Raw genomic sequence first — 27,033 nt, 5'->3', positions numbered from 1 at the left:
ATAAAGAACAAATGATAATTGTAATCATTAACAAAAAAATATATAATAATCTTTACTATTAGTAGTTTTTGTTAATGGATTATGGTTATAAAATTTGATTTCCCAGATTCTCAGTTTAAAATGAAAATGATAAATCGGAAACATGTGTGTTGTACATAACTCTGGATAGTTTAAAATACTTACTTCACGTTATTATTATTACTATGTGTATGTCAATATATTAGTCTATCTTTGAAACATTGAAATTCATTCTGAAGAAAACTGATAATTTTGTACTTTATCCCTAACTTCATGATAAGGCCAGTGACATCATCGGGATCCTTGTTTTTTCAGTAACATTATAACCGACTTCAAAAGTTCTTCTGGAATAGTTAGTAAGTACAGCCATTTAAAGTAATGACAAACGTGGCATCATCAATATTTCATTTGTATTAACTCTACACATACCCGTAGCCAGGGGGTTCAACCCTCCCCCTTTGAAAACAAATAAGCACTATTATAGTCAACGTTCTGTCACAGTAGAATTGTGACTGTTAAAGTTGAGTTCGTAAGTCCAAATAACCCCCCTATGGAAATTCCTGGCTACGGGCCTGCTACATTAATATACACCAAGGATTTGTATAGTAAGAAGACTATACAAATCCTTGTGATGATACATATATATATAACATGTATAAACTGATAGTATAGTGAGTGACTCAAATGATATATTACCGCCGGGTGGCATAGTCATAGATATATAATAAATCGGTTTCAGATTATTTTATTTTTTTTATATAAAAGAATTTATTTAGTCAACTGCAATAAATCTTATAAATATAGATCACTATATCAATATTTCATTCCATTGTTTGTTTTTATTTTTAAATTTCAATTTTGAGATGTTCCCCCAATTAGGAGGTTAAAGATATAACCCGGAAGTAGTAAAGCAAGCACGAGCAGTCGTTTCGGAGGATGAAAATCAAAACAAAGAGATGGGACCTTTACAACTCAACATATTTCAGAGGCTGAATGAAGTATGTATTTTGTGAAAACAAAGAAACTATTTGACCAACAAGAATGCAAAGAACTTCAAGCAAAAAAGGAGAAAATAGCTGAACGACAACAAAAAGATGGAACGAGTTCAGCAGCCGTATCCAGTCCCACAAAAAGGGGCAAGAACGAGAAAAGTGACAGCAATGGTTTTCTGGAAGACGAACTCCCAGACGGGGCATGCTTTCGGCCTAAAGTTATTGCTTCAGAAGTAAATAATGACAATGACGTGTCCGCTGTCAGATCAGCAGAGGTATGTATATGTGTAATGAAGGGAAAAGAGGGGGAGGCCTTTTAGTTTTTGTTTTTAATCATGTTAATAGTCACTGCAATCAGCCAATCTATAACATGATTATTTTAAAACTGTATCTAATTTAAAGTCTTTAATGTACAGTTATACATACTAATATAAGACTAACCTTCCTACATTGTCCTAATCATAAAAGAAATTAGATATAACATGTCCATGATGTCTGTCAAAAAAAAGTTAAGACTTTGATGTTGGTCTCATTGAGGTCTAAGCGTGACGCGGGATTGTCGATTTTTTGTAAGCGTGACACGTGAAAGTCATATTATTGTGTCGTGAAAACAGGAAATGAGGCTTTGCAGGACCCGGGAAATGACAAAAAATGAGAATTGCTTACTTACATACATGTAGTGTAAGCGGGATATGGGAATCGGACAAAACCATAAGTGGGATCCGGGATCGGAACCCCCCAATGAGACCCCCTTTGATTCTATCATTCATAGCTATAGAGTTACATTCTATAGACCTAATTAACAACTGGACATCACATAAGTTCCTATGAAATTTTGATGTCATAATAAAAAAATATCTTAAGCCACAATGGAAAAGAGATTTGTGTATGACGTCAAAAGTTCAAGCGGGACATATAATATTCTCATGGTACAGTGATACAAATTTCCAAATTGCAATATTGGTGTAAATTACATCATTGAACATCCATGATCTTCTCTTACTGTTACATGATGATCATCAGAACATAAATAGTGTCACTGTGACATTTGAAATGTAAGGGAAATCACAAATGTGAATATTTGAAAATGTTCATTATTGTGTCAACAGTTATCTCCCCTGAAACACCCAATAAATGTAAATTTCGTGATGATTGCGGCATTTGCTTCAGACATATTATTTAGAAATATTTCCTTCATACATACATTGTAGTTCCAAATGTAGGACAATTCTGAAGAAGGATATATTTTGATTATCATGTGAAATTGCTGTTCACAAAGAAGCTACATGTATTAAACCAAGAGTTCCAAATGGTGAAGTTGATATCATCCCTTCTTCAATTTTTTGGAAGCCATCATGAGTTGGTTGACCGTTATGATTAATACTCTTTCACAGATGATATGGGATATATGTTCCTTACAATGTACGTCATACTACAATCCCCTTCCTTTCATGAATGTGACCTACGGAATAAGACTATTTACCCGATTAGTTTTAACATGCATATAAGCAACATGACGGCTACCACATGTGAAGCAGGATCTGCTTACTCTTATGAAGCACCTGAGATCACCCCCAGTTTTTTGTTGGGTTTGTGTTGCTTATTCTTTCGTTTTATATTTTTAATTTTGTCATGTGCACTATTAACGTTAACAATATTGTTTGTATTTTCCATTTTTAGCCATGCATGCATGGTGTTGTCAGTTTATTTTCGATTTACGAGTTTGACTGTCCCTCTGGTATCTTTCATCCCTCTTTTCTAATGATACATTTTTATTCATCTCAACCATGACTAAAAGAATAGTTTATAATTTAAACAATCATACACAACATTCAAACAGAGTGCAAATTTATAAAGATTAAAGGGTGAGTGGTATTTAAGTGAGTCATTTACCATTCTTAAGATACATGTATCGTTTTATTTTTTAAACTTCAAAAACTGCAAAGGTTGACGGTCATTTGTGTCCCTAGACACATTTTTCATTTATTTTCTCAGTACCGGGCATTACATTTACTTTTATAAACAGTTGAAATTTATATAATAGCACCTACATGTATACATGTATTTTGTACAGCTTTGAGCACATGAATGTATGCCTTGTTGAAGTGCTTCTTCTTTGATCAAAGTTATGCTTTATAACATGTTAAACACATTGCACAGTAGAGACGGTTTGAACATGCTGAAGTGACTTGTTTTAGTTTACTTAAATAGTCACAGACATCATTTATATTTATTTAATTGTATAAATATACAATGTATGTGTATTATAAAGATAGTCATGGCTCTCGTCATGCTCTTAGTCTCTTGTGTTTAAAAACTAAAGTAAAAGAAACTAAGTCTACATAAGTATGTATGTTCTTATCAGAAAAAAAAAGAATATATATACACTTGTAAATAATGGTTTTCCATTAATTTGTAAATTGATTTTGATGTAGACAGGTTTTTGTTTATAATTTGATCAGTGAGTCTCCATTAAAAATGTTTCTGCTGTATAACACTACTATAATTAGTGGTGTAAGGTAATTGATTGCAGTTGTTATTGATTTCACTGTCAATGTAAAAAATCTACCACTTTTCTTCAATGGTAAAATCTAGTTTTAATAAAACTTTATGCTTTATTTGTCTGTGAAATCAGAACAGACATTGTTTATCTAGTGCATTACTAATGTACATTTGTATTTTGTTAAGTTCTGACATTGTTTTAATGTTGCACACAATAATGACATTGTACAGACATTTATACATCTGTAACACAGTAATGTGATGACATACATGTAAATACATTTGTATATTGTACACTGTATCAGATTTCTTACCTCAGGTGCTGGGACTGATCATTTTTATGAGCCCGTCAAAATTTTGACGGGACGTACTATGGTAAATGTATACAAATGTCCAGTGTCCGTCCGTCTGTCTGTCTGTCTGTCCAGCGTAAACATGTCGCACCGTAACTTGAGAACGACTTATCCAAATTTCATGAAACTTAACATAGTTGTTTCTTATGATGGTCAAATGATCTGTATACTCTTTGGTGAAAATTAGATTAAAACTTTTTGAGTTACGGCACTTTGTAACTAAAACAGGGGTGTGTTTTTTTCACATGTCGCACCGTATCTCAAAAACAATTCTTGATTATGGCTTAAAAATTTAAACACTTCTTAGTTATATTAATCTTAATACATGTATCTGTATACTTTTTGGTGATGATTCAAAATTTTATTTTTGAGTTATTGAGTATTTTGTAAAAAAGGGGGAGGTTTTTTTTACATGTCGCACCATATCTCAAAAACAATTTATGATTATTGCTTAATACTTTACACATGTCTTTGTTATATTAATCTAAAGATCTGTATACTTTTTGGTGATGATTCAAAATTTCATTTTTGAGTTATTGAGTATTTTGTAAAAAAGGGGGAGTTTTTTTTTACATGCTGTGCCGTAACTCAAAAACAATTTATGATTATTGCTTAAAACTTTACACACTTCTTTGTTATATTAATCTAAAGATCTGTATACTTTTTGGTGATGATTAAACACTTTATTTTGGAGTTATTGAGTATTTTGTTAAACAGGGGAGGTTTTTTATACGAACGCAAATTTTGAAAAAAATTTCGTCGTATATTGCTATCACGTTGGCGTCGTCGTCGTCCGAATACTTTTAGTTTTCGCACTCTAACTTTAGTAAAAGTGAATAGAAATCTATGAAATTTTAACACAAGGTTTATGACCATAAAAGGAAGGCTGTTATTGATTTTGGGAGTTTTGGTCCCAACATTTTAGGAATTAGGGGCCAAAAAGGGCCCAAATAAGCATTTTCTTGGTTTTCGCACTATAACTTTAGTTTAAGTTAATAGAAATCTATGAAATTTTGACACAAGGTTTATAACCACAAAATAAAGGTTGGGATTGATTTTGGGAGTTTTATTTTCAACAGTTTAGGAATTAGGGGCCAAAAAAGGGCCCAAATAAGCATTATTCTTGGTTTTCGCACAATAACTTTAGTTAAAGTAAATAGAAATCAATGAAATTTAAACACAATGTTTATGACCACAAAAGGAAGGTTGGTATTGATTTTGGGAGTTTCGGTCCCAACAGTTTAGGAATTAGGGGCCAAAAAGGGACCCAATAAGCTTTTTTCTTGGTTTTCGCACCATAGCGTTAGTATAAGTAAATAGAAATCTATGAAATTTAAACACAAGATTTATGACTATAAAAGGAAGGTTGGTATTGATTTTGGAAGTTTTGGTCCCAACAGTTAAGGAAAAAGGGGCCCAAAGGGTCCAAAATTAAACTTTGTTTGATTTCATCAAAATTGAATAATTGGGGTTCTTTAATATGCCGAATCTAACTGTGTATGTAGATTCTTAATTTTTGGTCCCGTTTTCAAATTGGTCTACATTAAGGTCCAAAGGGTCCAAAATTAAACTTAGTTTGATTTTAACAAAAATTGAAACCTTGGGGTTCTTTGATATGCTGAATCTAAAAATGTACTTAGATTTTTGATTATTGGCCCAGTTTTCAAGTTGGCCCAAATCGGGGTCCAAAATTAAACATTGTTTGATTTCATCAAAAATTGAATAATTGGGGTTCTTTGATATGCCAAATCTAACTGTGTATGTAGATTCTTAATTTTTGGTCCAGTTTTAAAATTGGTCTAAATTAAAGTGCAAAGGGTCCAAAATTAAACTAAGTTTGATTTTAACAAAAATTAAATTCTTGGGCCTCTTTGATATGCTGAATCTAAACATGTACTTAGATTTTTGATTATGGGCCCAGTTTTCAAGTTGGTCCAAATCAGGATCTAAAATTATTATATTAAGTATTGTGCAATAGTAAGTCTTTTCAATTGCACAGTATTGTGCAATGGCAAGAAATATCTAATTTCACAATATTGTGAAATAGCAAATTTTTTTTTAATTGGAGTTATCTTTCTTTGTCCAGAATCAACTTAAAGCTTTGTTATATACAATATACAATGTATATTCACTTTTTACTACCAACTGATAAATTTAAATAATCTTTACCATTCAGTGATAACAAGCAGTTTTTTTACATCATGTATTTAGATGAGTAGTAATTGTTGCAAACTACATTAGAATATTTTAATTGAAATTAGTTTTGGAATAAGGGAAAGGGGGATGTGAATAAAAAATTGGGTTAAATTTTTCTCATTTGAAATTTCATAAATAAATAAAAGAAAATTTCTTCAAACATTTTTTTGAGAGGATTAATATTCAACAGCATAGTGAATTGCTCTATTAAAGAGAAAACAAAAAATTTTAAGTTCATTTGAATACATTCATTCTGTGTCAGAAACCTATGCTGTGTCAACTATTTAATCACAATCCAAATTTAGAGCGGAATCCAGCTTGAATGTTGTGTCCTTACTTGCCCTAACCGTTCAGGGTTCAACCTCTGCGGTCGTATAAAGCTACGCCCTGCGGAGCATCTGGTTTTACATGTCGCGCCGTAGCTCAAAAATAATTTATGATTATTGCTTAAAACTTTACACACTTCTTTGTTATATTAATCTAAAGATCTGTATACGTTTTGGTTTTGATTCAAAATTTTATTTTAGTGATATTTAGTTTTTTGTAAAAAAAAAACAGGGTTAGGGGTTTCACATGTGACGTCCCGCCGTGTCTCAAAAACAATATATGGTTATTGCTTAAAACTTTCTCAGAAACTATTTATGATTATTGCATAAAACTTCCAAACAAGACGTCGGGCGTATCATGCGCTCATGGCGCAGCTGTTTATTGTTCATGGTGTCAGTTTTACACTATTTTCTTCAGAAATGCCTGTATTAAGTCAGGAATAGGACAGTTGTTTCCATTGGCTCTGTGGGTTAATAAACATGATACAGTCTAAAGTTTGATTTTGTTAGTTTTTACGGACCCCATAGTACTGTACATGTAGCAGAATGTATTCAGAGCTATAACTTTTACATGTATGATTGATTAAACAAATTATGATGTCTTTTGAAATTGAAATCTTTATTTACAGAAGAGCTATATAAAATTAACCACTATATATATACATGTACATCTATATTTATACTTAAAGTAGGTCATCAATTAGAAAAATAAAAAAAAGACACTAAAATGCAATTAAACTACTGTCAACTTTAAACTACTTAAGGTGGTATGGGAGTCTAAAATAAAAATGATAGAATTTGTTCATACTTTGTCAAAATGTAGTATCTATTGATACATGATCAAAAATATTATAAAAATGATAGGTCACCGTGCATTTTCTCAAACTACATGTTGTGACAAAATGACAAATTTTGTATGGATTATACAGGAAAAAACACCATTTTGTGAATAAAAACTAAACAAAATGATAGAATTGTAAAATAAATTAGGAAAAGATTGCTTTCAGACAATGCTTTAAGAATATCAAAAGAAAAGATAGGGTCACCGTACGTTTTTTTCTGGCTAAAAGACAAAATAGGAAAATTTCATGTAGAGTCCTTCAGAAAATGCACTGTTATAGAGTTACCTCCCCTTAAAATTCCAATTTGAAAAATATTCAAAAACAACCAAAATTAATCTACACTTGTAAAAATATTAATATTTCTAAGTTATATTCTTACAGATTGGTTCTTTTAAATGAAAATTCACATTAAATTCTGCATTCCTGCATCAAATTTTGCTAACTTGATAGAAAATAGCGACCTTAGATTCTCTGTTTTTTACAATCCAAGATGGCGAAAGACACCCATACCACCTTAATATAATGTAAGTATTATGCTGGTAAATAGGGTGTATCTAATTAATGTCAACTATTCAATTGTTATAAATGCAAGAGGATAGATATCTGTAGTTCAGAAGGGATGGCGGTGGGCAGATCTTTCATAAGTTTGATTTAATATTTTAATATAGTAAAGAAGCAGTAGTGGATCCAGAAGGGGGGGAGGGGGGGTCTTCTAGGGGTTGGAAAACCCTTTTTTTGGAGGATCAATGCATTTGAAAGGGAGCATATAGTTTATATACTTTGGGTTAAGATTAAGAAACCCCTTTCTAAAATGGCAGAATCCACCCCTGAGAATATAAATTCCATTTAATGAGTGATACCATTAACAATGATTAAGCATTCAAGAAAAAAAATGTCTTAAGATTATAAATACAATCAGCTTATTAAGGAGCCTCTAGTTTGTTGATGATTTATAACTTTGCTTGTGAGTAGTACTGTACAATTACTTATAGCAGATTTTTACTTATAGTATCACCTTTGTACTTCAGGTTTTGTACCTATAGTCAGTTGTAATTAACCTATATAGCAGTATACACCTGTCTATTGACATACTGATCTGACTCACAATAGAAATTATAGGAAGTCAAAAGTGATTCATTCAAATCAATCAGTTGATTACTATCTTTCACCAATAAAGTTGTAAATAAGTACAGCCTAGATTTTGTCTTGTATTATAAGTTCATGTATGATAGAACCTTTAATTTTAATTAATTGTTTTACATACAAATAATAGAATAATTATTAAATTAGTTAATTTTGAACTTTTCATAATTCATGAAATTGAAAACATATACATGTATACTGTTCAAGCACTTTTACAGTGTTTTGTTGGCTAATTTTTCGATTCCACACACATTATCTGTTAATTTTGATATGGTATGTAAATATCAGTAGAACAGCAACAGTACAACACAAAAATGCAGAAATATACATGATAACCAATAATTACTTCATTTTACAATCTAATAGTAATAAATTAGTCACTTTAGGCAGTGGCGGATTAAGAAGTTTTCAGGGGGCCTGCTCTAGTCATGTTTCAGTGATTCCCTATATAATCAACCACATGTAGATATAGGAAGATGTGGTGTGAGTGCCAATGAGACAACTCTCCATCCAAATAACAATTTAAAAATTAAACCATTATAGGTTAAAGTACGGCCTTCAACACGGAGCCTTGGCTCACACCGAACAACAAGCTATAAAGGGCCCCAAAATTACTAGTGTAAAACCATTCAAACGGGAAAACCAACAGTCTAATCTATATAAACAAAACGAGAAACGAAAAACACGTATATATTACATAAACAAACGACAACTACTGTACATCAGATTCCTGACTTAGGACAGGTGCAAACATTTGCAGCGGGATTAAACGTTTTAATGGGCCCAAACCTTCTCCCTTTTTGAAACAATAGCATAACATCACAACATATAAAAACATACGATAAAATATCAATTAGCAGACTTAACTCAATCAAAAACGTATGATTACACAAAGAACGAATAAATTTGATCTGCGATATCTGAATACAAATGCACAGTTAATTAAATATTAGAGACAAACAGTCATGACCAAAAGGCTATCAAACAAATTCAAACACACTGAGAAATATTTAACCAATCAATGTTCACTTTAGAAAAAAAAACGTTTTTTTATAATCTTGAAGTTTATACAAATGTTGTAAGAATAAGTGAAAAATTGAAGATATTACAAATAATCAAAGCTGGTATACAGCCAAGATCCATATAAATAAAAAATGACAAAAAAGCATTATAAACAGTATCAACAGGTCGAATTAACAAGAAAATACGATTTGAGAGTACTCGCAGTTACTGACAGCTAGTTAAACATTTGTTAAAAGCCAAAACCAATTAATAGTAAAAAATCATGCATCAGAGACTAAAATCGACTAAAACACATCACAGGGATTTAGTATTTTAACGTCATTAATAGTCAAAGAAGACATGACTTGTGCAATGCCAAAAATAAATGTATCGACAGGTAGTAGTATAGTGAAGAGCGACTTCTATAGAAATAAAAGTTAACGTGGCTGTGTCCCCTATACATCTCGCCTCAAAAGATAATGAAATTTAGTTATGTTTTATTTTGCTAATGACAAAATCAATATTAGTGCCAATGTGAACTATATTCAGAGATCTAATTACAATATTGGTACGATAACCCTTACTTATAAGTTTGTTTAAAGGTTCGATGAGTTTACAAGGATCACATAGTGATTTCCTCGCTTTAAGTACAATATTACCATAAAATTTAGGATGAGAAATACCATTTTTAATAAGCTTTCTACAGGTATAGCCAAATTTACTAATCAAATCTTTGTTTCTATGAAAGAATTTAGTAAAAGTTTTAAGTAATTTATGGTATCGAAATCCCTGACACAACAATTTACCAGTGATGCATTGATTACGTTCGTTAAAATCTATGACATCAGAACACACACGGGCAAACCGAACGAGTTGCGATATATAAACACCGTATGATGGAGCCAAAGGCACATCGCCGTCTAAAAAAGGAAAATTAACAATAGGAAATGAAAAATCGTCTCTTTTGTCGTAAATTTTAGTGTGAAGTTTCCCGTTTGAAATTGAAATGTCTAAATCTAGAAAAGGACAACTGCTGCTGTTTATGTTAGATTTAGTTAAAGTAAGTTCGTTTGGGTAAATTTCTGAAGTATATTTGTGTATTATTCAACGAAAAAATATCATCCAGATAACGGTAGGTATTTTTGAATGTATCAACCAAATGTAACAATGATGGGTCTTTACTGAGTTTGGTCATAAACTGAGATTCATAGCAATATAGAAATAAATCTGCTATTAAAGGGGCACAGTTGGTGCCCATAGGAATACCTACTATCTGACGAGTACATGTTTCCTTAAAAGGTGGGGAGTCTCCTCCCCTACCCTCCTCAATACCCCCGGCCTATGTAAGTGTATGGGTCCCCACCCTCGTGCAATTAGTTTAGGAAGATATATTGAATTCATATTTTTGTAAACAAAAGTCGATCATAGATGATATTTCACAATTTTTTCAATGAACTAAATTTGCAAATACAATACATGTATCTGTCACCAAGGTTCCTCCAGAGCACTGTTAGATAAGGGGGAGCTAACTCGTATGTGCTGGAACCAAGGGACAGGGGGTCAGTCTATAGCTAGACTTAATGTTCTGATAGGCATAGCTAAAACGCAAGGAAGGTTTTCATAATTTAATTACTGTAACAATTTAAACGAATGATGATAACAAATCAATTAGTAAACAATTTCAAATAATAATAGTAATCTAATTAAAGTACAAAGTATCAAATCTAAATATCAAGTCCAAAGTAAAACTATTTCTCCTTAAAATGTAAAATATAAAATAAATGCCAAAACTACTAAATCATAAAATGTACTTAATCTCTATTTCCAAATGTAAAAGTCTCAAAAATAAAACAATCTTTAAAAGTATTTTCTAAAGTTATAAATTTATGAGTCAGAGATAAATTTTGTCTCACACTACACAGTCAACTGGTAGACTGGTAGATTTTTTATAGGGCCAGTATAATGACGTGAGTAGTGTGAGGTTACGCTTCCGAAACACTGACTGTTATCTTAAAAAAATCCCAAAAATAAAAGGTAAGTCAAAAATACATTTTTGTCTTAACACTACAAAGTCAACTGGGAGACTGATCGACAGTCCTACAGACCCAGTATAATAGACTTTAGCAGTGCAAGGTTAGGTTTCCGAAAGGTGACTGATTTTCTAAATTTCACAACGCTATTTATATTAAAACCAAATATAATTCAATATGACTCGACATGTAGATATTACTCTCATTAACAAAAAATAGACATTAATTAACAAAGCCTAATCCTATAATGTTTTGATTACAGCTTTGATAAAAAAAACGTAAACTTTTCAAGTGACATATGCTAATTACAATTAGTCTTTCAAAATTAAGTGCTTTGAGCAAACTGTGACATTTCAAGTACTAATGCCACAGCATAGGTAAAATTAATTAAACAGATTAATTAAAACTTTTACAAAATACAAACATTAAATTTTCTTTCATAAATTAAAACATTTTTTTATCCAAAATAACACTAACACAAATTTAAGCCAAATAACACACCATGACATATACATGTTGTATGACAATTAAGGCTTTTTAAAATATGTATAATTGTGGACAAGTCTGCTTGTACAATATTTTCATAGATTATAAAATAAAGATGACTTCTCTAATCATTAGCAATTTTTGGCAGGTCATATTTCCCTTACAATGCATGACAATTATATAAATATTAGTAAGTTATAGTATCCAGATAACCAGACAAGAGTTTGGCAACCTTTAAGTTTGATGGCAGATTGTATCTGGTAATTATGATGACATAAATTACCATCAGACACAGAGAGGTTGGCAATACCTCTGATCAATTGATCTTAAAATACTCTCAGTGATATCATCAGTACACATCGACACAAAGTCTGTATCAGGATGGTCCAGTAACCCGTCAATAAATAGCAGGTCATTACACTCTAATGATACCATCAGTGTAGTTCAGTGATATAAATTTATTATCAGGACCATACCCAAAGGTTGGCAACCCTTCCGATTAATGAATTTTATGCCAACCTCTGACTGTGTCCTGGTGATACCATCAGAATACTGACCAAAAGGTTGGCAACCCTTCCGATCAATTTCAGCAAACCACTCAAAGTTTTATGATGCCATCTACACAAAGGATATATTAGGATGGTCCCCTGTCAACCCCTAAGGCCTCATAGTCATACATGTGATAAGGCGGATCCAGAAATTGTCATAAGTGGGTCTCACAATCCACTGACTGCCAAAGAGGGGACCAGTGCTCCAGTCATTCTCTAAATAATCAACCAAAATTTTATCCACAAAAGGGGGGGGGGGGGCTGCATACCAATATACCAATATACCAATGACTGATATGGGGTGATACCATCAGTATAATGACCAACCTTTCCCATCAAATAGAGCTAATTAAGTCATATGACTAAAAAATCCTAAATACTGTAAACCAACTATTCGTGGATACTTAATTTCGCGTATTACCCTTTTTAGACCATTTCACGGCTATTAATTTAATTTCGCAATTTTCTGTAGTTCAATAAGGAATGATCCAAGTATTACATATTTGTGACGATGAATATTTGCATTATTTTTCTGCTTGTGAAAGTCACGAAAATAAATTGCTCAGGAAAATAAGTTGGTTTACAGTAAAACCATCCCTATATATATATATAAATTGTGTACAGTGACACAAGTTCAGGATTGATGTACATCAGAAACAGCATGACAGAGTTCTACAATTCCCCCTTGTGGATTTAATAGGATATTATACAGGGACAAAAATTCCCAATGTGGTTTTGTCTTTCCAGATTGTCTGTCCACAGTTGTCAAACTTTCATCTATAACCAATCAATTGCTCTTTAACATGATAATGACACCAGTGAAATTGATCTGCTTGTTAACACTAACAGAATGCTAATCTACAAAAACAATTTATGTTTCTGTCTAATTATCTCATCTGTATAAATGATGGCTTCTATAGTTTATCCTTTCTGCCATTTATTTGCTACTATATATGTTGTGTACAAGATGTAAGTTTGTACAAATTATAATTTGTACAGGGTTTTTGTACAAGTTATAAGTTTTTTGACACATACCTTCTTGCACAAAATGATGCAGGTTTATCTTCTAAAATGTACTAGTTTAATGTTTTAAATTTAAATTTATATACTTTAACCTAACATTTAGTGCTAGTCTCCTTGTCCTCAAACTGGAAATGAGGATACCTGAATGGTTTAAATTATAATTTTATTTTTCTCCTTTTACCATATTCGTACCCATAAAAAGTCTTTTTGTGGTCTGCTAATGTTTATTTTATAAATGCTCAGTATTAGACTGTATGATGAAGTTGTGAAAATATGACAGAAATCTGCGAAAGAAAAGACTGTGCTTGCATCATCCATTAGTGTTAAGCAGTTCCTAAAACACTGATAACTTGTACAAAATATCTGTACAACATTACAACTTGTACACAACATATACATTGTATCTGAATATGCTTGGTCAATGATGGTCAATCAAGTCAACATTTGTTGTTGTATATGAATTGCACTGCTCATGCATGTTACAGCATATTATCCAATAAAGTCTTTTAAATAATCCCTTCCTGAGACTAATGAAATTAAAATAATTTTTTTTGGTCGAATTATTCAGACCATTATAGGTCTATATATATAACAATCTATAATTACATGTTAGTTTTGGCCTTAAATATTTCAGGCAATACTTAAGTTATTATTATTATTTTTAATATTTATAATATATAGACTTAATCAGAATGTCAAGTGTAATTCATTTTTGAACTTTCCAAAAGTTTTCCTACTAGTTTTAATAAGAGCTCACTTCCTAGTAAGATACTTATTTTTGATACTTTTTGGTTGTTTTTTACCAAAGGGGGTGACAGGGGGATTTAAAAGAAGCTGATCTAGCATTTCAGAAAAGGGTGCCCATTAACTGGAAAAGGTAAGCCTGCTCCTGTCAAGCTTCAGTGATTTTAAAGCAACCAACATTTTCTCCGAAAAAAGGAGGGGCGCAGTCTCCGCCCTCCCCCTAAATCTGCCATTGCTTTATTTTCCTATAATGAGATCACAATATCAATGGGTAAACATGCATGAAATTTTATCAAATATTATTTTGGACAAAAGCAAACATGTATGATATACACAAATGTATATGTATAATACTATAATGTTTAGCTTTTGAATAACTCTTAAAATCACAGAGTGAGGCAAACTAATATGACATTAGTCATTACCCTTAATGAGAGAAGTGCTGCTCATTTTATAAGTTTGACAATAAAATAACATACATGTAGCTATCTTCTTTGTAAATAAAAGTTAAGTGAGATACATTACTGCATAGAAAGGTTGGGGATACTATTTTGATCCAGACTTAAGTTAATGAATTAAATGATTACAATTTATTTGAAAAAAAATGTATTAATTTTGTAATTCACAGAAATACTGATTGTCCTTTCACAACAGAGGGATGAATGATGTCCACTTTCAGTTGTCAATAAGGAAGTGGAAAGAAAAGTACAATGACCATCAAGAAATGACATTAATATGTCAATCACTCTGAAAGTTAGAGGCTTTTAACCTTTTAGAGAAAACAATGAACTTGGATCAGGTTGCTCTAAGGTCTTGTACAAAATGTATAGTTATGGTATCGGTTTTCAGATAATGGTAGTTCACAATAGGAAATGATTGTAATACTTCCAGAAGTCATCATGATAAAGATGTACATTGACCTTATAAAAACTTACTTGATAGATAATTGTCAGCAATAAACCAAGAATAGAATAATTTATGGAACGCCAACACTGTCTTATTATGCCCATTTTTCCTTATATGTTGTGCATTTACCTTTATATGGTGTGCACTTGTCATCATATGATGTGCAAACACCTTTATATGATGTGCAAGCACCTTTATATGATGTGCAAATATTTTTATATGATGTGCAAACATCCTTATATGATGTGCAAACATCCTTATATGATGTGCACACATCATTATATGATGTGCAAACATACTTACATAATGCGCATATAGACTTATATGATGTGCAAATATACTTATATGATGTGCAAATGTACTTATATGATGTGCAAACATTCTTATATGATGTGAAAATATACTTATATTATGTTGAAAGATCCTTATATGATGTGCATATATACTTATATGCTGTGCAAATATACTTCTATGCTGTGCAAATATACTTATATGATATGTACATATCATTATATGATGTGCAGTTTCCCTTATATTATGTGCAAACATCTTTATATGATGTGCTTGTGTCATTATATTATGTGCTTGTAATCTTATATTATGTGGTTTTATTTACTTCATTATATGATGTCGAAACGTCATTATATTATGTGCTTTCATCGTCGTTATGGTCAATGAACATGATTACGATTAGAATGATTACTGTCTACGTCATAACTGATTCCAATCTGCTTCTGCGGAGTAACCGTTACTACTAATTAGGTAAAATCTGTAGCTACCGTTTAGAAAATGGTTGAGACTTGAGATAAACCTTGCCATGTTAGTACCTCGTTTTAATATGCAAAAAATCACATCTGATATTGTTGGAAAATTGTGAAAATATATATGAATTGCAAAGTTTTGTTTAAATCGACGGGTCTTTAATAATAAACATATTCATACGAAGTCTACAATACGGTTAAGGTTATTAAATTTAATAAATAATTATTTTATGTCATGCTCTATGAACGTTTTAACGATGGAAGGCATTATATTTGTCAATTTCAGTATACCTAACGTAAGAATTTATTCTATAAATTTTAGAAGATAATACACGAAGTTTAGTATTGTCATTTATGTAAATATTGCCTTTCTGATCATTTTAGCGGTTGGAGTTTCTCTTTGTATATTCTCAAGATAGACACAAATAATTGGGAAAAAAACGGACTCTGGTAGAGTAATAGTTCATATAAGGAACCGGTCATTTCAAACCAAAAAAAAAAGAGGCGATAGGAAAAAATAAAGGGGGCCTTTCATTTTATCATTTTTGGAATGGAAAAGTGACATTCAATTTTATATAGTTATAAATTTGCCGCGGTATTATGTTATGGCGAATTCTTCGTCAACCGTAGGCATCAATCTTTACGCCTCGTTTCGCTCACCTGAATTGTTAAAACCTGAAAATTTAGTTTCAACAATTTCTTCTAGCAGAGAATTTTTTATCTGTAGCTATTATAATTGAATGAAGGCTTGGTAAAAATTAATGAAACCACAAACGGCAAATCAAAACTAAGTTCCCTGAAGTCGCAAACAACTTTCATACTTCAGTACTTTGATTATATATGTGCTTGTCTATACCTTGCAAGAAAAGGTTTCTCTATTATTAGTTATCAAGATAATATCCAATAAGACAACAAAACTCTGAAAAGCCAAAATTGCCAAAAAAGAACCTTTACTATAGAGTATAATTCAGACACATTGCACTATTTGTTTTTTTAAATCTATTATGTTTCCAGGATAAACGCAAAATATTAAAAGCCGCTGACGTAAATCTTCACTTTGAAAAATTCAAAACACCACTCTCTATCTGTAAGAGAACAACAGGTCTCCGTAAAAAATAAATAAATGCAGTGTTTCAAGTTCATTTTGACACCAGATTAAAAACGTTCAACTCTCCGGTTTGATGGATTGATACACACCTTCAAAAATTTGAAGGCTGAAATTTCATTGGCTGATGTAATATATACAAGGACAGAAAAATAAAATGACGTGTTGTCAGATCTCTGTATCCAAAGCTTAAACAGATGATCTGTACATTATATACTAATAAATAAATGTGGTAGACACCGACTCTAGTTTGAGGGAAGGAGCACGTGTATTCCTTGTTCGAAATTAATAAAAAAACTAAAAAAAACACAAAAAAACATGGTTTTAAGTTTCATCATTGTTTTATTTTTTCCTCATTTAAATGGAAACAAACTATTTCGCTTCCCTTCTGAAATAGATAAAATCTCTTTCAAGAAATTTAGAATCAAACATTTACAAAATAACTCGCCCCCCCCTTTCGTCGTAGCATGTTCGCCTTGAGTTAGAGAGGTCGTGGGTTCGAACCCCGGCCGGGTCAAAACCAAAGACTTTGAAATTCATATTTACATGCTGCTTCCCAGCTAATTATATAAACACGCGGGATTAAGGATAAAGAGCTGGTCGGCTCGGAATCAGAAAAATGTGTCCGGGTAAGGTGATATAATGTCTTCCTTCGGAATGCTACCGTTTGAACTAGCATGTTAAAAAATCCGGCTCAGGGTGTCGGTCTAGTACTAATTAAACAGGGTTAATATTCATATCACGTTAACATGTTCTTGTACGAATATGCATATATCAATTTGCCGCTGGACCTCAGGAATCCACCCATAATCGTCTACAGTTGAAACTGTGAAATATATGCACAAAAACATGATAAAAAGCTCCACGTAAATGTAATGCACCGAGTTCAGATTCATTCCATATCTCCTTTATGAATCCATTTCGGGTGAAAGTGATGGGCGCTCGGTGGTCGAGTGGTTACATTGTGATTTCGGGGCATTTTATAGTTGAATATGCGGTATGGGCTTTGATCATTGTTGAAGGCCGTACGGTGACCTATAATTGTTAATTTCTGTGTCATTTAGACCTCTTGTGGAGAGTTGTCTCTTTAGCAGTCATACCACATCTTCTTTTTTATAAGTAGTCGAACTGCTGTATCACTAGCATATCAACACTTAGGTGTGCGATTTCAAATTCCGCACGTTGAGGTAAGCTCGATTCCAATCTTGATTGACCAGAATTGTCTGTTTTCCAAACGAAGGTCAGGGGGTCTCTCCATGCACTTCGGCTTTCTCCACCAATATAAACTCACCGCCACGAAAATAGCATGAAAGTGTTGAAAGTGGGGCTAAATAACAGTCAATCAATAATCCATACCGGTATACTTATGGCCTCTAAATCTATGTATTTGGTCTCACAAAGTCAATGTATGACATCAGTACACAGATAGACAATAATAATAAATATTTACAGTATATACAAAACAAGAGAGAGAGGTTTCAAAATTACTAAGCCAGCTGGAGGACAAACGCACGTGTTTATATATATTTTTTAAAAACGAACAAGCTGAAGTTGACATTTTACAGAAATCTTATACATCCTTCCTGTTTTCAAGTTTTCGTACATGACTTAAAGCCTTATCGGATAAATGTTTTTTTGTCATATTAAAATTTCCCGTTTTAGTAACAACAATTCCCAAATAGTTATATTGTATTATCATCTTAATTTTAGTATCATTGTAAGAAAATCGGAGATTTTTTGGCTTCCGTTCAAAAAAAAACCACAAAGACTTTAATTTTGTCAACTTTCCTTTCAAGTTCCAAGCCTTACAATAATCATGGAAAGCATTGAGTTGAGTCTGCAGGTCCTGTGCTGTTTCAGCCAACAACACCGTGTCATCTGCAAACAATATAACAAAACACTTAAGATATATTTCTTATTCTCTTTCCAGATCTTCTGGTTAGTTTTGTTAGTCATGTAATATTTTTAATCACTAAGAAATTAATTTCGTCAATCAAAAGTAAATAAAATAGGAAAGGTGATAAGTTTTCTCCTCGTCGAACACCATTGTCACAAGCAAGCAAAGTATTCCGAATTATAAATACTACCGTGTATCATCGGTACAGCGGATATAGCTTTATAGGTACTTCGAAGCGTGAAAAACTATATACCGTACATTCATTTAACTATACACCGTACAGAAGAATTCATTTGGTCATCTATACACAACGCTTCTTGTCGGAATAAAATATCGAAAAATAACGTATGTACAAAATATTTCAATGCCAATTATTGAAACAGCTATACTTATTACGCACATCAGTGGCCTTCTATCAGAAAAAGAGTTGCAATGAATATCGAATCATATCGGATGAGACGAGCGCTAACTTCTTTGACAAGTATTTGCACATGTTTTTAGTAAGGGTTCTTGTTTTAGGCAAATAGTGAGACTTTTCTAATCACCACCCTACGACCAAATCATTTCTTTAAACAACAAATATGTTTAGATTGAAGTACACATTGATATAATGTAAACAAAACAAAGATTTTCGTACCGTGACAGACGAAAAATCGATCACGACCCCTTGGTTAGTACCTATATCCGCTGTACCGATGATACACGGAGATGCAAGCGAGTGGGCAAGTGTTGAAACAAAGAGTGATGACACAGTAATAAGGTAGACACAGTAATGACAAAGTTAATCCTTTTTATTCTATTTTTTAAGGAGACGAAAAAGAGGAACAAAATGCAAAAGACGGGCGTCATCCCATTCACTTCGGTTGGAAAATAAAAATATTAAATACCCTAAATTGGAAAAAGTGTGGCAAAGTGTGATTTTCAGTGTTTTTTTCCCTTTTAACTCAATAACTGTATCGTCTACGTAAAATCCGTTGCCATTACCACGATGGGGAAAATCCGATGTAATCGGACGAAAAATTAAATCTAAAACACTTCATCAGGAATCAACCCCTTGTATCTCAGAAATCGTTGACGCTACTCCAAATCTGTTGACATACTAGTACTCATGTTTCAGAATTTTATTAGCAATTAAAAAATCTCCATTCAAATAAGTTGAAAATAAACAATCTGTATATGCCAATATGTGCTCATTGTTGAAGACCGTATGGTGGCATGTCAGTTAACTGCTAGTAGTCTATTGTTATTTATGTATTATTGTCATTTTGTTTATTTTCTTTGGTTACATATTCTGACATCAGACTCGGACTTCTCTTGAACTGAATTTTAATGTGCGTATTGTTATGCATTTACTTTTCTACATTGGTTAGAGGTTTGGGAGAGGGTTGAGATCACACAAACATGTTTAACCCCGCCGCATTTTTGCGCCTGTCCCAAGTCAGGAGCCTCCGGCCTTTGTTAGTCTTGTATTATTTTAATTTTAGTTTCTTGTGTACAATTTGGAAATTAGTATGGCGTTCATTATCACTGAACTTGTATATATTTGTTTAGGGGCCAGCTGAAGGACGCCTCCGGGTGCGGGAATTTCTCACTACATTAAAGACCTGTTGGTGACCTTCTGCTGTTGTTTTTTTTATTTGGTCGGGTTGTTGTCTCTTTGACACATTCCCCATTTCCATTCTCAATTTTATATAGTTATTAATTTCTGTGTCATTTGGTCTGTTGTGGAGAGTTGTCTCATTAGCAAAGATACCACTTTTTCTTTTTTTTATAATTATCCACATAGCCATTTCGCATTTCGCGGGCACTACGTCGACTTAGCTTGCAAGCTTCGAAACAGGGTATTTTCTCACACAATTGGCGTTTTCTGTGGAAAAAAGATTGGTTCAAAGACAAGTTAAAAGTAAAAAACACTACATGTAAACGTCATATCACAAATATTTCCGACTTGGTATGTTTTTAGAGGAGTTGCGGCTCAATGAAATCGGTCTCTTTCTTTAGTGGCATAGATTATATGATATACTAGATTTAATATCATTGTACATATTCAATACTACAACATACATCTTACCATTTACAGATTAATATTATTCAATGAAATTTTATTAAACAAACCATCTCGCCATATTATGCATCAGTAGATAATTTTATAGCTATTGTTATGAATTATTTTTGAAACAAGACTGTGATTTCAATGTCTTTTGCAATGAATAGAAATAAGCAGATGTGGTATGAGAGCCACTGAGACAACTCTCTATCCAAGTCATAATGTGTAAGAGGAAACAATTATATACCTGTACCAAGTCAGGAATATGACAGTTGTTATCCATTCGTTTGATGTGTTTGGACTTTTGATTTTGCCTTTTGATTTTAGACTTTCCTTTTTGAATTTTCCTCGGAGTTCAGTATTTTTGTGTTTTTACTTTTTATAGGTCATAGTACGACCCCCAACACGGAGCCTATGCTTAAACCGAATAGCAAGCTATAAAAGGCTCTTACATTTGTTATCATTTTCTCCACAGCCGGGAATTTCTTCAACTAGCTCTGATCTTAATATTCAACCGAAATGTTTGAAACGTTGATTTTGTTAAATTGCTTTGTCTCATTTTCCCTATAAATTGCACTTTCGCTAGCGATAGATACATATTTGAGCCGGGTTAATGGTTTACAGAAGCAGTTCGGAATCAGTTATGACGTAGACAGTAATCATTCTAATCGTAATCATGTTCATTGACCATAACGACGATGAAAGCACATCATATAATGACGTTACGACATCATATAATAAAGTAAACCTACCCACATAATATAAGATTTCAAACACATAATTTAATGACACAACCACATCAGATAAAGATGTTTGCACGTAATATAAAGAAAACTGCACATCATATAAGGATATGTACACATCATATAAGGATATGTACACACCATATAAGGATCTTTGCACATCACATAAGGATCTTTGCACATAATATAAATACATTTGCACATCATATAATAATGTTTCCACATCATATAAGAATGTTTGCACATTATATAAGTATATTTGCACATCATATAAGAATATATGCACATCATATAAGTATGTTTGCACATAATATAAGGATATTTGAACATCAGATAAGGATATTTGCACATCATATAAAGGTGTTTGCACATCATATAATGACAAGTGCACATCATATGAAGGTAAAAGCACAGCATATAAAGGTTAATGCACATCATATAAAGGTAAATGCACATCATATAAAGGTAAATGCACATCATATAAAGGTAAATGCACATCATATAATGAAAATGGTCATAACAAGACAGTGTTGGCGTTCCATAATAATTCTTTATTAAATTTGTGTGCACTTCTCTAGCTAATAGACTCTTTGTATAAACCAATAATTTTTTGTTTGTTTTATAGAAAAGAAAATCTATTGATTTTGCAATTTAATGAGCTTTGTATGATGTTCTTCAGATTCAATATCTGACCTTTTTTCAAACCAGCCAAGTATTTTAAAATATGTTATGCTATTTTTTGTCAGCATTCATTTAGTTCTAATTTTGAGCTTCAAATTAATAGTCTAAACTCTAAAGTTCAAAACTGATGTTGAAATTTAAGGTAAGCACTTTACCATGCAAGATTTCTGAAATTTGATTGCTGAATAAGAGTTCTGTGTGTTTTTTAAGGTCTATCAAATTGGTAAAATTATGATAGGAAACTCAGTGCTGCATTGATTTCACAACTTGTTTTGTTTTATAAATCTTGGTTAAAATGGAATTGCTTGTAAATTTGAGACAAATTAAATGAACAATTGTACCAAAAATATAATCATAATAAGTGGTATGATCTTAATTACTTATATTAATTCGTAACTTCATGTCATCGGTTTTATGTATGTTGATTTGTATAATAAATCGTCCTTTACATGACTTTGCTAATGTATAATTTATTAATTAATAGAAACAATATACATTGTATCATGGAATGATGGAATGAAATTTAAGTCTAATAGTTTATGACAACAGGTATTGTCTTTGAAATTGAAACAATTTAATTTATATATTTGGTCTCAATTAAGTGGCATATTCTAAAAATTTCTATTAAAAAATCATAGTCTAGATTAAAGTATTCAGACTAAAGAAGTTTGACTTCTATAAAATTCCAATGCTGTACAGAAAATTCAGGTTATTAGTGGTGGCTTTTAAATTTGCTTATTTTCAGAGGCAGATTTAGGGGGGACCAGGGGGCTCAGGCCCCCCTTTTTGGGAAAAAAATTGGTTGCTTATATAGGGAATCACTAAAGCGTGACTGGAGCGGGCCCCCTCTTAGGCAGTCAGTGGGCTCCCACTTGTGCAAATTTCTGGATCCGCCACTGATTTTAATAGAACTAATGTTTGCAGGGTAAGTTATTTAGCCACAAGTAAAACAATTAACAGAACTCTTTTTGAATCGTTCAATGGTCAATTTGGGATAGTAGAAGTTCATAAATGCATTTTGCAGTGTACTTGTATCAGGAGTGACTGTCTTTAGTTGTATATTTGTGATTGCAGATCTTGGACAACGTATTGAGTGTTGCAATATATATATTCACATCTTTTCTTGACTGGCTGATTTGAAGAGATGTACACTGTTTTGTAAGAATTTAGTGTACTGGGTGTTAAGACCATATAAAGACCTCTAAGATGTCACAATTTGATTTTCTTTTTGCCAAAATTTGGTGCTTATGATATTTACACTGGAAGATTTTGCAAAATAATGGGAATATTTCAATTTTGGTGAAATAAAATCTTTGAGATTATAAACCTGTATATTTATATTTATATATAAGACAAAACTTATATCAGTATATTTTGATATTGATGTTAAAGTAAAGAGGTATAAATTGTCATGCTTGGCCTACATTGAAATGTTAAATAGTATCACAAATATTCATAAACATGTCAGATAAAAGTGAGAGATAAGTAAAGGTATATAGGTATTTATATCACTGGTGAAATTGTTCAACTGAGTGTATATTATAGATATAACAGAAATACAAGTTTATATACATGTACTATGATATTTGCCATTTGCAATGAATAAAGGAATGATAAAGGAATGATTATTTTCTTCATGAAATGTTAAATTTTTCCCTTAGAATAAGTGGTTATTAAAAAAACATTTAAAAGTTGCCTTATAAAGTTAAATTGTATATATTTATTTAAAAGTAATATATATATTATTTATATGTTCTCTAATAAAACGAAATACTACTGATCATGAAAAAAAATATTCCCATGAAATCCTTAATGACGATAGATATGCCTAGCTGCCTACATGGCATATCAGACAAGATAACCTAAACTATAAAATATATGTCAGTACCAGTATGTCAGTTGTCTGTTTCATATATATACATAGAAGAGTGGGGTCTTATAATTTAGATTATTTTCCCCCTGTTGTGCTTTTTTCTCACCTGTTTAACCCTTATCAATGTGGCATAATGTCAGGAAATCAAATATCAGCAAAAAAAACTGTCTGCATGTTGTCAGATAAAACAAATTGAGGGGGCATTTCAAAACATACAATGAAAAAAATCAGTTAACAACTATTATCTTGATTACCTATTTATAGTAATTTGATATGATTAACCCTTCAGGGCAAACTATATGATGATCAAATTAATTATTAAGTCAAATTGTTTTCTGCCATTATGTGATGGTATGAGAAAAGTATTCAACAACAATTGCTGTATTCATTGTCTCATGTTAATTAAAAAATATACAACTTTGCATGGTGTTGCATCTCTGAGTATCCATGGTGTAGTAACATAACAGCTTTGAACATTTCATGCAAAAGACTTATATTCTCTTAAATTAATTTAAAGCACTAGACTGGAGGTACATTAAAATTATAAACATAAATTAACTTAAATGTTTGTTTAGTCTCCACTGACCTATCAATAATAATATCATGCCACCTTTCAATCATCCAAAACCTATTCATTGCTTACTAAGGTTAATTAATTTGTGTGAAACAACCATTCAAGAATCAGGAACTGTCTGCCTTTTCTGGGTACCTCAAAGTCAAAACCTTAACCTTATATATTTCTCTCTGTTTGTGGTGTGTATTGGCAACTATATATAACAAATCCAGTATGAAGTTAAGTTTGGTGCTGTTATAATCAAACAATGTTCAGAATTTGCAAGTCAATACATGTAACAATTCAAGAGGAAAGAAGTACTAATCACATTTTGTAACCTCAGTTTTATTCTGTACATAGATATAGGAAGATGTGGTGTGAGTGCCAATGAGACAACTCTCCATCCAAATATAACTGTTTTTAATTGGTGTCAGTTTATAGTTACATATAGTAGTGGAATATTGATCATAAGACTGCATGAGCAAATAAACAACTCACACTTGTGTAAACTTTCAAAACTTTCATTGGTTTTGTTATTTAGTTGCTGTCTGATTCTGACCCAAGGTTGATCTCCACCTAAAGTTTTGTTTTATTCATCTACTAGAATACTGCTTAGTAAAATGAGAAACTTATCTTAGTCTGGGGTGAAAGTTTCATAACCCAATTGCTACAGATACATTATACTATCAGCATTGATTAGAATCATCAGACATAAAGACTTGCCCTGCTGTGTTGTGATGTAAAATGTGTTATTTACGGAACAAAAAAGTAAATAAATTGTTCTACAGGTAAATACAGGTCCCTGCAAGGCACTGATAGATATTTTATGATTGTAGATTTTTTGTGAGAAAAAAACAATATTATGATAATTATTTAAGATGTTCTAGCAAAAACTGTGATAATTTTTCAAGATAAAGGTGGTTGCAAAAGTACAATTATGAAATGTAAAAAGTATTGTTTGTTGTTGGCTAAAAATTAAATCATACAAGCTATTTAGAACATATTGCTTTCTGATAAAAGAACATATAAAGTCAAGATAGTAGCAAAAAGATTTGGGTTTAAGGAAGAGTTTTTTTGCAGTATTTAATTATGCTGATGAAAACTTTGTAGTTTTAATATTTTACCAAAGTCAGAATAATTCTTATAGTTAATGATAGGACATAAATTCTCATATTGTCATTTCAAATCCAAGAATATAGCCTGTATTTCCTGAATGTCCTAAATCAACTATCTTAATGTAATTCCTATAAATGCTGTGGATAAGTTATTATTGGTTGGATACCAATTTGTGGATTTCTTGGGTAAAGGGTACATTAAATGTTCAATGAATGACAAATTTCTTATATATGCAACCTCGGCAAAACCATGAAATTATAGATATCCAAGAACATGTGATGTGAGTTTTCCTTAATCCACTAAAATTGTACCCATGTAAATAAGTGAATCCACAGCCGAAGAATTGCTCAAATAGTAATTGCATGTATACATATCATGCAGTTTGCATTTACACATATTTTATTGATGTAGAAATTTTAAATTTTCTATTTCTTATATTTTATTTTATTTTATTTTTCAGTACATTGGTTCGTTTTCTGTGTCAGGAAGTGATCAAAATGCCAGGACAGAGTTTGTACAAAAAGAAATGGAAAAAATGAGGGTATGATTAAAAGAAAAAAAAAAAGAAAAAAGAAAGCTAAAAAAGAAATCATCTATAGAATGTATTGCACATTAAAAAAAATCTGTAATAATATGCACACATATAATATATAAACAAAAATATCAGAGTCAGTTTCAATCACGGATAATAATATACTAGATGTACATATCAGTGTTTTCTTTAAACCAATGAAGAAAGATAATTTTCAACCATTTCAGCCGGTTTCATGTATGTTTACTGCTTTAAAATAATTAAAAAGACCATTTTGAATTTTAATTGGAAATGCATTCATCTTCTTAACTTTGAAATATTATTTACCAAAAATGAGTGAAAATAGAAAATAAGCTCTAATTGTTAAAAAAGTATTATATGGAAAGTAATTCACTTTGGGATTTATTTTTTAGACAGGCAAGACACATCTCTGTGTCCACAGTTTATTAATCATAGTTATACATGTCTAGTGGGTCTGTAGTCAGGAGGTAGTGACTTAACATGAGGCTAAATGTATCAATTAAAGGTATAAGTACATGAACACGACAGTCATTGGTAGTTAATATTTTCATGAAAGTAATTATGTCATACTATAGGAATATATATTTCAAATT

The 27,033-nt window shown here is 31.7% G+C and overlaps 1 protein-coding gene across 2 annotated transcripts in view; it reads left to right on the top strand.

The window, feature by feature from the left end:
* The first annotated feature begins 911 nt into the window (after positions 1-911).
* LOC134692964 (uncharacterized) overlaps positions 912-27,033 on the top strand; it is an 85,102-nt gene continuing 58,980 nt past the window's right edge. For both annotated transcript variants that reach the window (XM_063553633.1, XM_063553632.1), the window contains exons 1-2: positions 912-1,285; positions 26,348-26,428. In XM_063553633.1, the coding sequence (XP_063409703.1) occupies positions 1,019-1,285; positions 26,348-26,428 (348 nt within the window). In that variant the 5' untranslated portion in view covers positions 912-1,018. The remainder of the gene's footprint in view (positions 1,286-26,347; positions 26,429-27,033) is intronic.

The sequence above is a fragment of the Mytilus trossulus genome, chromosome 12 (genome assembly GCF_036588685.1).
Source record: "Mytilus trossulus isolate FHL-02 chromosome 12, PNRI_Mtr1.1.1.hap1, whole genome shotgun sequence".
NCBI lineage: Eukaryota > Metazoa > Mollusca > Bivalvia > Mytilida > Mytilidae > Mytilus > Mytilus trossulus.
Note: the sequence above shows the minus strand (reverse complement) of the source record. Positions and strands in the feature narration are given on the sequence as shown.